Source organism: Grus americana, chromosome Z (assembly GCF_028858705.1).
Source record: "Grus americana isolate bGruAme1 chromosome Z, bGruAme1.mat, whole genome shotgun sequence".
NCBI lineage: Eukaryota > Metazoa > Chordata > Aves > Gruiformes > Gruidae > Grus > Grus americana.
In genome coordinates, this window is record NC_072891.1 from 64,575,960 (window position 1) to 64,589,505 (window position 13,546).

Genomic DNA, 13,546 nt, shown 5'->3' on the forward strand with positions numbered 1-13,546 from the left:
TAGGATACAATCCACATAATCATAAATGCTTTGCCCAGCCAGTAGAGAAGGGTTTATACCCTTTGCCACAAAGCAACTCTGCTATGCCCGTAACACCCACTTGCAGCAGCCAGTGCCTGGTTTCCATTTCTTTATTCTCAAGTTCATTATTACTCCAGACCACTGTACAAGGAAACAATGGGTGGAACTGAGTGCAAGCAAGGATGTGTGCAAGAAGGACATACACCGCTCTGCAATAACTCCCCATCTGATAATTCTTAATCAGCACAAGTGGCTTTTGATCCTAAAGTAGATTAGCAATAACTGATTTTGGTTTCTTTCTCAGTTCGAGGATGCCATCAGCTTGTGTGCAAGGCAAGTGTGCACATGCACATGTATCAAAATGCTCCTGGGGACAAGTAGGTTTTTCATTTTCTCTTCTCAAAAGGGAGACAACAGATAAGTGAGTATAGTGATGAACTGCTGGAGTTAGTAGAAAACAAAAAGCCTCAATTACCTAGGTTTTAACACATTTGTCAAGCTGGTTCTACTAAAATAATTGAGAACACAGAATACTTTAGCTAAAGCTAATGAGCTTAAAAAAGTAGGGTTTTTCCCTCCTGTCTCCACACGAAGAGTTCAAAGTACTGGGAAAGGAGATAAGTAAATGAATAATAGCATTGCCTGAGAACATTCGTAAACATTTTTTCTTTTGATCCACTTGCTGATTCAACTCAGATTTTATTTTTTTTTACTTCCATAGTGACTGTTTTGACATTAAAGTATATATTTTAAACATGAGAAAAACACCAGTTTATCCAGGTGCAGAGCCCCCCCTGATAAGTAAGCAAACAGTCATCATTTTGTTAAACACTAAATCAAATGCAGAGATTCATTTTGCTGCAGATTCAGCAGAAAACTGTAATAATAAAATTGTCTGGATTTGGAAACAATAAGAAATAGCAAAGAGCTATCTGGCGATCGCATGTGGGAGGGGCACCTGTAATGTTAAGTCTTCTGTGTGTATGCTGCACAGTGATGAGTGTTTCTTGCAGAAATATTGCAGAATTTAGCCTGGAGGTGTCCGGATTTGCCAGGCAAAATAGGAGAGAAGATGGCCCATACATACAGGGAACACCGACAGAAGTAAAGCCTGCTCTCAGAGTAGCAAAGGTGACAATTTATGAACCAGGCCAACTCAAAAAAGGAATTTCAGCTTCCCTGCCAAGCAGGGTTTCTCAACGTACTGAGACGTAATTTCTACAGGAACTATTATGCTCTTCTACCCCTTACATTTGCTTCAGTGCAAAGAAAGTCTGACTTTATCAGAAGCACTTAGCGACTATTATGAAACAAAAATGCAGGTCAGCTGGTTAAAACTGAGATATAGATCAAAGGAAGGTCTTTAAGGTACCATGCAATACATGTTTAAGAAAGTGTGAGAACTAAATCATGAATAACAGAAATTAAAACAGTGTAATGAAGACACATAAGCATGAGTTAATGTTCCATGAATGTATTTATTATTAGCCACAGCACAAGCCAGTAGTAATTAGCTTTAAACAAAAACAATTAGCAAGCACTCAAGCAGTTGATTTTTTTGATCTGAAGATAATTCATTTTTTTCATTTATGAAACAATTAGTCCTACATTTGTGAAACCTGAATTACCCCTGCAAATGGACTAGAAGCTGTATTGATCATAAACCAATGCCACACACAATAATAATTTCTCTTCTTTTGGCTCTTGTTGCATAGATTTTCTGTTTGAAATCCAACACACCTTCATCTAGCTAACAGTAGTGCTGGTTTTGTTCAGTTTAAGCACCCTCAGTATCTTGAGGCAGTTGAAAAGTGGCAGGACTCACACCTTTCCAACAGCTCAAGCCAGAAGTCAGTTTCTGAATGAACTAATGCTTCTAGGACCTGACCAGAAAGACCAGAAATCCATTTCTGGTAAAGTGACAGACAGCAAAGTCAATTGGTGTCTCCACCACCAGTCTCACAGGGAACAGACTGAGGGCTAAAAACACAAGGAGAAATTTGAGAGGAGCTATTCACCACAAATATAAATTCTGCCTTTAAAACTGAAGTTGTCAGTAACAGAAGATACTGTTTGAGACTCCTCTTTCCCCAAAACAGGAGAAGAGTCCTCCAGCGGCATTGGAAATGCAAGGCACTCAACAGCTGATGATGACTTGCCACTGAACTCCTGCCACACCACCCAGAAGACATTCCAGCAACTTCCTTGTTGCTGCCATCATCTAGGGCCTGGCTGGAGAAAGCAGGTATTTGTTCTCCTGTGGGCCCTGATGGTTCCCAGTTGCTGGAACGCCATGGTGAGTTGGAGCCAATTAAGATCAGATCAAGCTGTTCTAAACATAGAGTGGTCTGGGATCAATGTTGGAGCAAAAAAGTGTGTTTTACAGGTAGGCATGCACTTACTGCTTTCCTCATGTTCAGCTGCAACCAAGGATCACAACTGCTGCACAGAGACTGAGAAAAACTTGATCAAATAGCAAGCAAAATGGCACACTTTCAGCACCCTTTCACACCACTGATGAGTTCTGCCACAACACTGGCAAGGTGCACAGTCCTTCCACGGCAGCAAACAGTGCATAGTTTCACACTATGTGAAACTACGTGCCAGAAGTTTTTCAACAACCATTTTACTTGAATAAGTATTTTTAAAGCATTCTGAGACCCTCAGATAGCAAATCTGTGTATGTGCGCTGCAACCCAGAGATTGACTGCTCCCTGTGTATACACACTTGAGGTCCCTCTGAACTAGTTTACTTGTGAACAAATAGTGACACACTTGAGACAACATGGGATTGATCACTGAAGGCAGGTGGAGCTGGGCATTGTATGCTGAAGCCAACACTATCACAGCCACACTGCCATTTGAATTGAATCCAAGTAGCTTCCACCTAGCAGATACTTAGAAGCTAGAATCAGACCTCCAGGTCATTGTGTAAATAAGTGCCATGTGTTATTTCTTGTGATGCTGTAGTCTATTCACTCTCCTCCTTTCTCCTTAACCCCAACACAACCTACTTTCTGATTGTATTTCAGATTAAGAGCTGCTAAGTCTGAACAAACGGTTTTACAGCAATGGGTTACAAGCTTCTTGACAACTGTTTCAACTAATCCTTAGCAGGCACCAATATTCAACAGAGTGTATATATCTTTTTGGTATTGTTAAGGTTGCTTATTATCTTTAGAGTTGAACAGAGGTAGGCAAACAGCCACTGGTTTAGAACTAAAAGCAATTTGATCTCTCCCTTTTTCATTTTGCTGATCCTCAATTTGACATCTAAGAAAGACTGTCAGTCATAGACTGGAGTTGCTTCCGCATAACCAAGTTACAGATAATTTTGCCATCCAAAGACATGATTAAGAAAAAAATAATTGAGTTTGAATGAATCTGAGGAAACATTAAAACCTTCTGAAGTCAGGAATAGTCACCTTTAACACAGACATAATTCCCTTTTAGTACACCCCTGTGTAATTTGTAAATCCTTTCTGTGCTTCAGAATTATCAGGTGTATCCTTTATGTCAAAGTATTTACAATACGACTCTACAACTGAGAAGATCCATTTGATTTGCTTTGCTGTCTTCTAAGTTGTACACACTTGGAAAGAAAACAGGAGTAGGCATACACCTTGTCAAAGGATAGAGACCCTCTGCAATGCAAAAAATTTGTCTTCTACAAATTGAAACAGCAGAAGTAGGGGTAACACTGCTACCAGCATCCATTTGACACACTAACAGGAACCCCAAGCTAGCACCACTCAGAGAAAGCTGTTCACTCTAAAAGAAGCTGACAAAATGTGCTCTGCACAACCATCACAGGCTCTTCTGCCCAACAGTCTTGCAGAGTTTGATGAAAGCCCGTGACTTGAGTTTTACAATGAACTTAAGCAAAATACTAGCCACTTCCTTCCACTCTCTCCCTAATAAAGTAGACAAGAACAGTGAGAAACTGTCACACAATTATAATTTTCCAAGGAAAAAAAAAAAGTGAAGGTTTATGTCTCTAGACTGCTCAAATAAAAAAAAAGCATCCTCATCTTAGTGGACCACTTCTTTAGTATCTTTTTGGTCCCAAATTGCTACCTTCTCAAGCTGGTAGAGGATAAATTCTGCACTGTCACACATGAAGAACCAGGCAAGCAAGAGGCTCGTCTACTTGCACAGTTGCACAGTATGAGTATATGCAACTCCCTCTTTAGCCTTGGTATCGAATCAGTTACAGCTGTATTTCAGCTGCTATTTTTTTTTTTTTTTTTTTTTTTTGTGTGTGTGTGAGAGAGAGAGGGATTGGGCTTCCAAACCAGCTGGGCTGTCCAGAGCAGCAGCAGGGAGATGAGACAATTGCAGATGAATGTTGGCTTGCTCCCACAACCATCGTGACCTCATTTTCCTTAGGGAATGCTGGAAGAACACAGAGCAAGAGCAGCAGCTAACTTCATGTGGCCACATGCATGGAACTTCTTGTACCCAAGAAATGGCTAGCAATCCTAGAACAATCCTGGAAACTTCTAAAAATACTCTTGTAAAACTAGTGTTACTAAGATCAGCATATCAAATATACCTGGGAAGAGGCAGAAGCATTGACACGTAATATGCACTCTTCTAGAGCTGGCATTACTAAACCACATGAGCAAAAGCCATCACACTTCAAGCTGTGTAAAACCCCTGACATTGCAAGGACAAAAAAAAAAAACAAAAAAACCCACAAAACCACAAACAGAAAAACCCCAAAAAAACAAAGAGAGAAAATTCTCAGAATGGAGAATATTAACTAGCTTATACAGCCTGCCAACACTCCTCAAACTGTTGCAATACCTTATTCAGATTTAAACACTCTTTCTGCTTACTTTCTGCCCTTCTTTCTGAGGGTAAATAAAGAGCTAGAAATTTAAAAATAATACAGCTTAAGGAGGATAGTCAAATACCCTCCATGAAACTCTGGTTTCTTCTAATTGTTTCCAGAATATTTTTGCATTTTGGAAGGAACCATGAAGAATGTCATAAAGCAGCAGTACATCACGCTACATGTTAGTTTATTTTTACAGCCTAAAAACAATACGTGAAAATACTGAACAATCTCTGTGTCAGCACTGGGGAAACATTCATCTGTTACACAACTAATGTAAACTCAAGAAAACTATTTCCAGAAAGACAGTCTAAATTTTGTGATAGCACAAGTAAAAGCCTCCACGCAGCATTACTTGCGGGTATCCAAGAGTCAAATCAAAACTAAAATCCCTCCTGTGCTCTGGCCCCTAGCAGGACCATGCTCCCACAACCATTTCTCTCAGGTCTGCTTTGTTCCAGCTCTGGGACTCAGAGTCTCCACAGCCAAGGGTGGAGGGCTGTGAGTCACACCTGTCCCAGCAAGGACAGCAATTACACCACCCTTGCTCTGTGGGATGGAACAGCTTCTCAAGTGTGATGCAAGTAGATCCCAGAGCAGATTTACAGAGAGCCACAGCAGGAAGTTTCAGGTTTCCTTGTTTCAGTCATCTTTACAAACCCTATGGAATCCCTCCAATTCTACCTCTGCTTGTCATTTTTAGGAGGAATATTACTCCTCTGTTCCCCAGACATCAAATTATTGGCTCGCCAAAGAAAACATGCTATTCCAATCATTAAAGGAAATAAAACCCCCACTAACTTAATACACATTTTTGTTCTCACTAATAAACCCAGAACAAATAGAAACAGAGGAGGCATCCTAGTTGTCTGAGCAAAACGAGTGCTCACACAGTAAGACCAAACAGGCAGGGCAGGACAGTGGTGTGGCCTCTGTTGCAGCAGTATTGTTCTGATGCCTTCAGCCCCCCAAAGGGGCAGCAGAAGTGCACTCTTCATGAGAAGCGGCATGCATTTCCCATCAAACTCGGTTCTCATGCCTCATTTGCCTGTGCATGCCACAGCTGACTTGTTCATAGACATGGTTAAACATTCACAGTATCTACCCGATCCCTATATTTTGTAATTGAACACCACTTGGCATTTAGCTTGCCACAGGGACTCCAAACAAACAATTTTTATGGATTCTATGTAATATTTTTCTTAAATGTCATAGAGTTCTTCCGCCATTCAAGAAAAAAATATCAATGCAGCTTTCATGCTTCTCAGATTTTGCTTTTCAATCAGCTTTTTCAATTGGTAGAGCTTTACCAGAGAGGAAGGCAGGATGGGCAGCCAGTGTCATGCTGAAAAGAAAGGTGACTTGAAACAAGATGAATGGGAAGTTTGTCTGCAGAGGTATCAAGCATGAATGAACAAGGGAGTCCCAGAGATTTTTTCAGAGAAGTACTAGCAGTTTTGAAAATACTTACCTGAAAAACCTCCTCGTGATCATTGCTAGCTATGATCGTGTCAGAGTTGGCAGTATTTATCTTCTTAAATAACATTAACATACTGTGATTCTATCATTGCTTTTATAGTATTATATATGTGTAATGACACTTTCTCTTATTAATGCTACACCAAACGTTTTTCTTTTTGCATATAAATATTTTCATGAAAGGTTAAACGAATAGTTCTAACAACACTGCCCTGTGCTCATAGAAATGTTTACTAGGAAGAAAAAATAAAGCAGTTACCAAAAAAACTTGCAGCTAATAGGTAAGGAAAACTGAAAATTTGCTACATGGGTAGAGCACCATGTCAACGTTACCTACAAAAGTGCCAAATCTAATTTGATCTCTAGAAAAATCTACAGAACCTAGTGGTTTAGTTGCATCCTCACAAGCTAAACTTTAAGAAGCTCCTTCCTTGTTCCAGTTCAACTTTCTCTAGGTTGAGAATAATGGGTAAAAGCAAGTGAGGAAAAGTAAGTGTTTTCCTGCAGTCAAACGTAAAGTTTATTTCAACACAGTAAGAAGCAATGACCTAGTGTTATACCCCAAGCTTTGCTGCTCCAAGGACAGGCAACAACGTGATTTGTACCACCGTATTTTGTCACAACTACCAGTACAAGTAGATGCAAAACCTACTGAAATCCATTTGGGCCAGATGACCTATAGGACGGCACAAAATAAAGTTAAAAGCAGAGGCGCAGGCTGGGTGACTACATTCATCCACCATTGCTATCATTTAATCTGGTATCCTGACATGTATGTTACATTAAAGGAAGATTTAGATGGCACAGTGTAATTCTTTGCAGTGCTCATTAGGCTTTTCAAAGTGTGATTTTTGTCAGACAGAATGTAGCGTTTTTGAGGCCGGGGATGATATTCTGCAGAACACATACTTTAATTATGGGCAGCTAGTCAGTACCAGCCATAACAACCCTAACTACCTTAAAGTCATCATCAAGTTATATTTAGAGTATAATTCACACCATGCTTTGCAGCATTGTTGCACTAGCCCAGAATTTCCAGGAAGTTGTTGTACCTTATTGTTGTTCCCTGTAATCGATCGATTTTCTTATTTAATTCGGCAATGATGCTGTGCAGCTCTGTGATTCGTTCCTCGTAGCGCAGTGTTGTTCGCTCCTGCACGTCTTCATGCTCTCTCATTAGGTGGGATTGTTCACACTAAAGCAGAGAAGCAAGGAACAGAAAGGGTCTTATGAATCACTGCATAGACATCAGATACAAGGCAAAAGTGCACACCATTAATGGGTTTCTTAATCATCAAACCAACACTGCCTTAGCAAGAGAAAAGGACAGAAACAAGATACTGACAGGTACACAAAGGTATGTAATTACAAGATTTTAGGGACTGAGAGACTATGCAGTGTACTTTTATCATTATTTTTGTTCTAAAGGGCAGAAGTTGCCCTTCCTGCTTGAACAAAAACACCATTTGCAACTCAAAATAGCTACAAATATCTCATATTTGAATCTGAAATTCATGATGATCTTCCCAACGTGGTCCAAATTAGAACAAGTCCTAAGGCAGAAACCATGTTATTATAAAGAAAAGTAACCACATTTTGAGGTTATGACTTCCTCTCTAGTATAAGTAATTTTTTTTATTAGCCTTTGAAGATAACATAGCATATTTTCATTATTTTAATCCTCTATAATAAAATGCTTATTATCTGAACAATTAAAAGGATATGTGGCTGCCTGGTTTTTATACGTATCACAAAATCCTCCTTTTTCTTTCCAACAGAATTTCAAATGCAGCCTCTGCGGCTTACTCTTCATGCCAGCAAACACTCTACTTGAATTACAGCAAACAATTACAATCTACTGCAATTACAATCCAACTGTGCATGCTGATGGAAGTTATACTCGGTAGTGGCTGGAAAGAGCAAGACTTCTAACTTTTTGCTTCTAATGCCCTGCAGGAAACAGTCAACCCTCCTTGCAACCCCAGAATTGTATGTACTATGCTGTCAATAAAAGAAAATTCACAAGCCAATTGAAAATATTAAAAAACACACTCGTTAACTGAAGACCTGCAATGTAGGATCCTAGGGGCATTTATAAAGGCTACAACTTATAGCAATGTGTGAAGTCCTCTGATATTGCTGCATTAAAACTTACTTTTCAAATCAGGTAGTAACTCTATACAGGAGGTACCTCCTCCATTCTTTTGTATTTTAAATATGAAATTATAGGGTATGCCAGAATTTTCATAGTTTGTTGCATTCATACTTTTCGGCCACTTAAACTCGCAGCTTGAGAACATCAGCTGCATAAAAGGCTGCTTGAAATCTAAAATTCATGTTAAGGTTCAATAACATTTTTCTTTTAAATTTTAAATAAAATTAATTTTAATATTTTTAAGTTCCAACAATATAAGCATTGAAAGGGACATTAGAGCACCCTTCCAGAAACTACAACAAAGTAGTTTCTTACTCAGCTGGAGTCAAAAGCACTTTCACCTACACTAAAGACAAACAGACGACATCTCCACACTGAAGAGCAGAGCAAAGGATCACACTTCAGAAGACTGATAATGTTTACCTGGCTTTTAAGACTTCATGCTGGCAACCGACATAGTTATACATGTATATTATAATGGCACTTTATTGTAGGATCTTTCCACAACTTATTTCTCATGGTTCCATACCTTAACATTGTATCTCGTTGAAGAACTACCATGGCTCTCAAAGTGCAGAAAAAACACGGAGAAAATGTTTAACAAAAGCTTTAGAACAGATTTAAGTGCAATAGAGAGTTGCTTATTCTGCCTTTCTAAACCTAAATTTCCTGACACCCATTGATACCCCCAAACACTACCTAAGCATTATCTAGACCAATCAATTATATGCACTGGGTTTTTTTTAGATTTAAACCAAAAGGATGTTTTAGATGGAGTGTGTAATAATTATTTTCAGACAATAAATAAAAACCCTATCACAACAATTTTTGTCTTTCTAAGCTGTGCACTGAAAAGCAGAATTTGTTGATCTTGACTGAAAATATATGGACTCTTGCTAATGGACCTCAGCCACATTACCAGACTGGCTTTCTGTTTTCTCCACCTATTTCTCAGTCACCATTTTTCAGGATAATCATCATTTAGTGACAGTTGTACTTTGTGAACAACCAGCAGTTTGGCAATGTAAGACAACAGCCTCACATTTGATTCTTTAAAAGGGGTCTTGGACTATCTTGGGCAAAAGTAACTGGAAAAGGCAGAAAGGAAACCTCTGTGAAAGACAGGACATGATGCTAAGAAAGACTGCTGCGCCTTGGAGGTGGGTACAGTTATGCCTTGTAAGTTCTAGTTAGCCATGACAAGTCTCAACTAAAAAAGGCAAAAGCATCCAAACAATGGAAACATAGTTCAGTACGAATCCCAAAATGCAGCAATGGAAAATTCTTCTGGTTATATAGGACTGCTCCTTATTGTGGCACATTTGCCTCAAAGCTTAAAAGGGAAAAGAAACAAATGCATGTTTAGGTACCCATTGCTAAAGATTTGTTTTTTCCGGGATACTGAATCTGTTCATCATCCTCTTTAGTTTCTGTGTCCTTTGCATCTCAGAACAATGATCTACCAGCAGTTCATATTTGTTTCCAAGGTGTACACATTTAAGGTAAATACCTTACACCCTTTTCCTCATCCCTCTTCCAGTCTCATACTTAAGTTCTGATCAAAACCATTACGAGCTCTGATTCTTTGAGAAAGCAAACACAGGGATAATCCACCGAGAGGCTGCAAAAGATGAGCAATTGTTGAGGTCAGGAGAGAAGTTTCCAGCACAGTTCTCAGTGTAAGTCACCCTTGACTGGTTTTTTGGTACAGGCTAAAAAGGTTATTTTGATTACAGTATAAATCAACAATATCTGGAAACACCTTTGTCTGACCTCTTAATGCTGGGCAACAACCACAAGAGCAGGAAGAACATGAGCAAGAAGGATGATAAGAGAAAATATGTTAACTCAAGGATACTGTCTCGATACATGGTTCTACTGCCTATTAATGTACACAAATTCCTAGTGCAAGAGACACTACCAGTGCAAACCTTTATGTTAAATTTGCAGTGTTCAGTCAGAGGACAAAAGAACCACCACCACCACCAGCACTCCGTAAGAGATCCCCCAGTGCCTCAGGCTCTCCAGGGACAAACACTGGCTATGTCACTGTTCACCAAGAATACATGTCAACATCTGAATAAGCTACAATTATAAACCCAACAGGCTCACAGGAGCTAAAAAGCTTTGCTCAACTAATACAGTATTTTAATTTGAGTGGCAGATTCTAAAGTGGCAATCCACACATCTAATTTTAAGAAAAAAACACAAGTCCATCATGCGAAATCCTCAATCACGAAAACATGTATGATCAGAATTAATTGTTTGGTGGCATATTCTGTGTGTACTTGATATGGAAGAAGAATACAAGTACACAGGACTAATCCATCACACATCAGAATGGGTAATTTCAACATTCATCTGAACACCATGTGTTTCTATTTCCAGTTACTTTATTAAATGAGAAACTGAAGCCTTGCTGTGAAGTTCACACGTTCTTACATGCCTACAGAGTGTTGGTTTTATTCTCATACTGAAATTCTGCTGTCCCTCCCTGTATTCTGAATAATTGAGAGGATGGTAAAGCATTATTACTACATTACTACATCCCATTATTAATGGGACTTACTGCTGTGTGATACAGGATCCAGAATGATGCAGCACAGTCTTCATTACCCTATGTCTAGACCTATTATAAAATTCAAAAATTACAAGGGCTAAGCACAAAGAATGAGATAGCAGGACAACCTTGTTGAAGGAGATGAAACGACAAGAAAGATGTAGGAAGTGAATTGTCTATTCTTGTTGTATTTGCTGAGACGTTCAGCATGTTATTAAATCCCATGTTCTATCATAAAACTGCAAAACTCAGTGTCACAGGATGTAGGAAATGCCAAGAATGTAGATGGATTAGAAAGAAGATTAGATAAATCCATGGAGGATAGGACCAGAGAGGACTATTAAATGTGATGCAGCCTCATGCTCACAGATGTTAGCAGAAAGGTGGGGGAGTATGAAGGAGGACAACTCTTTACATGCATTTCTTACGCTCTCCCTTCAGACATCCACTATTTATCATTATCAAAGCCAGGACACCGTGCCAGACAGAGCTAGTAGAAAGCACTACTTTTCTTCTCATAACCACAGAAAGAGTGTTGGAAGAAGACATTAGTTGTGGTTGACCAGTACTTTACAGCAAATTTCATTCAAGACATCACACTCCATTGCCAAATTGTACATCAATATAGGCATAGAGACAAGGAGATCTGCTGTCTTACTGAAATAATAGAAGGGTACAGGCAAATGCTACAGCAGGTCTCCATAGACTGCAGTTTTGGAAATGAGCATGATACAACAACCAGTAATCAATTACGTCCTTTTATAAAGTTTTAAGCACAGGCTATCCAACTATATTTCTTCACCTTTCTATTACTTGAATTGTGGTTCCCCAAATCACCTCCACTCTGCGAATCACTAATCCTTTTTTCCAAAGTGTCTCGCATGCCTCATGAAATGATGGGAAAGGTATTACCAAAAATGTGTTTTAAGAGCTATTTGTTCCAGCGAGCATTTATCACGCCAGCTGAAATGAAACATGCACTGCTTTTCTAAGTATAGTCCAGATGCAGAACAGAGATTTAATACTGACCCACTAGCATCTGAATATGGTTATGCAGAACCTCAAACACCTCTTATTTAAATTATGCCTTCTGAACCTCTGATTTGCATTAGTGAGGAAGAAATGCGTTAGACAGAGGTTGTGGAGGAAAAAATGGTATGATATTCTAAGAATATCATACACGATAGGAATCTAGATGAATCTCTGTGGAGTGGGAGAAAAAGTTCAGAAAATTATGTTAAGTGGAGCATCTACTTGGAAGTAATGCAGTGAGAAAAAGAAGAAAAGGAAGAGTGGTTTCACCAGAGTCTATCTCAGTACTTAAACACAGCTAACACATTGAATATATGTTGTGCTTGTTTAATGGCTTAAGAAAGATTGTATTTTATTTTATATACTCCCCCCCCCCCAAAAAAAAATCTATCCACTTGAAGGCTTTTTAAAAAATAAAATAAAATTGAGGAGAGCCAAAACATTAAAACTTTATTGAAACTGTTCATCTAACAGTATTTTTTTTATCTGAAAGCTAGCTAGCACATTAGCTTGCAGATATTCTGATTTTGGGATAATCACAGTTTGGGTAGCAATCGTCATTACACTTGTGTTCACAAGTGCACAGCCCAAGGTCAGGTAAAAACCCTCAGCATTACAAATCAAGCACCACATACACATGCATAACTGGTAACCCATCAAAAAAACCACCAAACAATCTTGTGCTAACAGAGCACATGTTAATTGGGATTAAAGACTGATCCTTAATCCCAGTCACCATCAATGGGGATTCACTACTGTATGGGAGCACCTACAAGGCACTCTTCGTTGGCTGAGAGATGATGTATGTATTTTTAAACAAAAATCTGGAAATAAAACTAAAACACTAAAAAAACCCTGTGATGAGCACAAGACCCTGCAGAGTTATAAATAACAACAAAGTCAGTGTAGTCATGCAGAATGATGTGGATCATTTGGGTGCAGTGGATTTATCCAACTGTTTAATGACTGTCAAATGCAGCCTCATATCAAACTGTATGTCAGAAAGAGGACTCTATCTCAGAGCGCAGTAGAAATTGGAAAAGGGTCTCCCAATTACAGCTGATAAACAACGTTAACTCCCAGCGTGGCTCTGTCTCACGTATCAAGGGGAATAAAAACATTAAAGTCTTTTTTATTTGTGGATGTTGCATTGATGGCCTGCAATAAGAGTATCACAAGTCCAAACCCCTTAAATGTAGCTGAAAAAACATCATGGAATGTGGACAAAGGCCAAAATGGAGGACTGAAGAGCCTTAAAATCTGGACTGCTTAAACATTTCTACATTTGCCTTGAGTTTAAGTAACACACAGATACACATCCCTACCAAGATGCACTGAATACTGAAGCCTCTAAATTTGCAAAATCACTGAATGGCTGAAGTTGACAGGGCCCTCTGGAGGCCATTCATTTGACCCCTTGCCCAACTCAAGGAGTGTCACCTCAAACAGGTTGCCCAAG

At 39.0% G+C, this 13,546-nt stretch overlaps 1 protein-coding gene across 4 annotated transcripts in view; it reads right to left on the minus strand.

Annotated features, from left to right (window-relative positions):
* Positions 1 to 13,546, minus strand: part of MCC (MCC regulator of WNT signaling pathway) — a 224,358-nt gene that overhangs the window by 59,812 nt on the left and 151,000 nt on the right. For all 4 annotated transcript variants that reach the window (XM_054809546.1, XM_054809545.1, XM_054809547.1 and 1 more), the window contains one exon: positions 7,393 to 7,535. In XM_054809546.1, the coding sequence (XP_054665521.1) occupies positions 7,393 to 7,535 (143 nt within the window). The remainder of the gene's footprint in view (positions 1 to 7,392; positions 7,536 to 13,546) is intronic.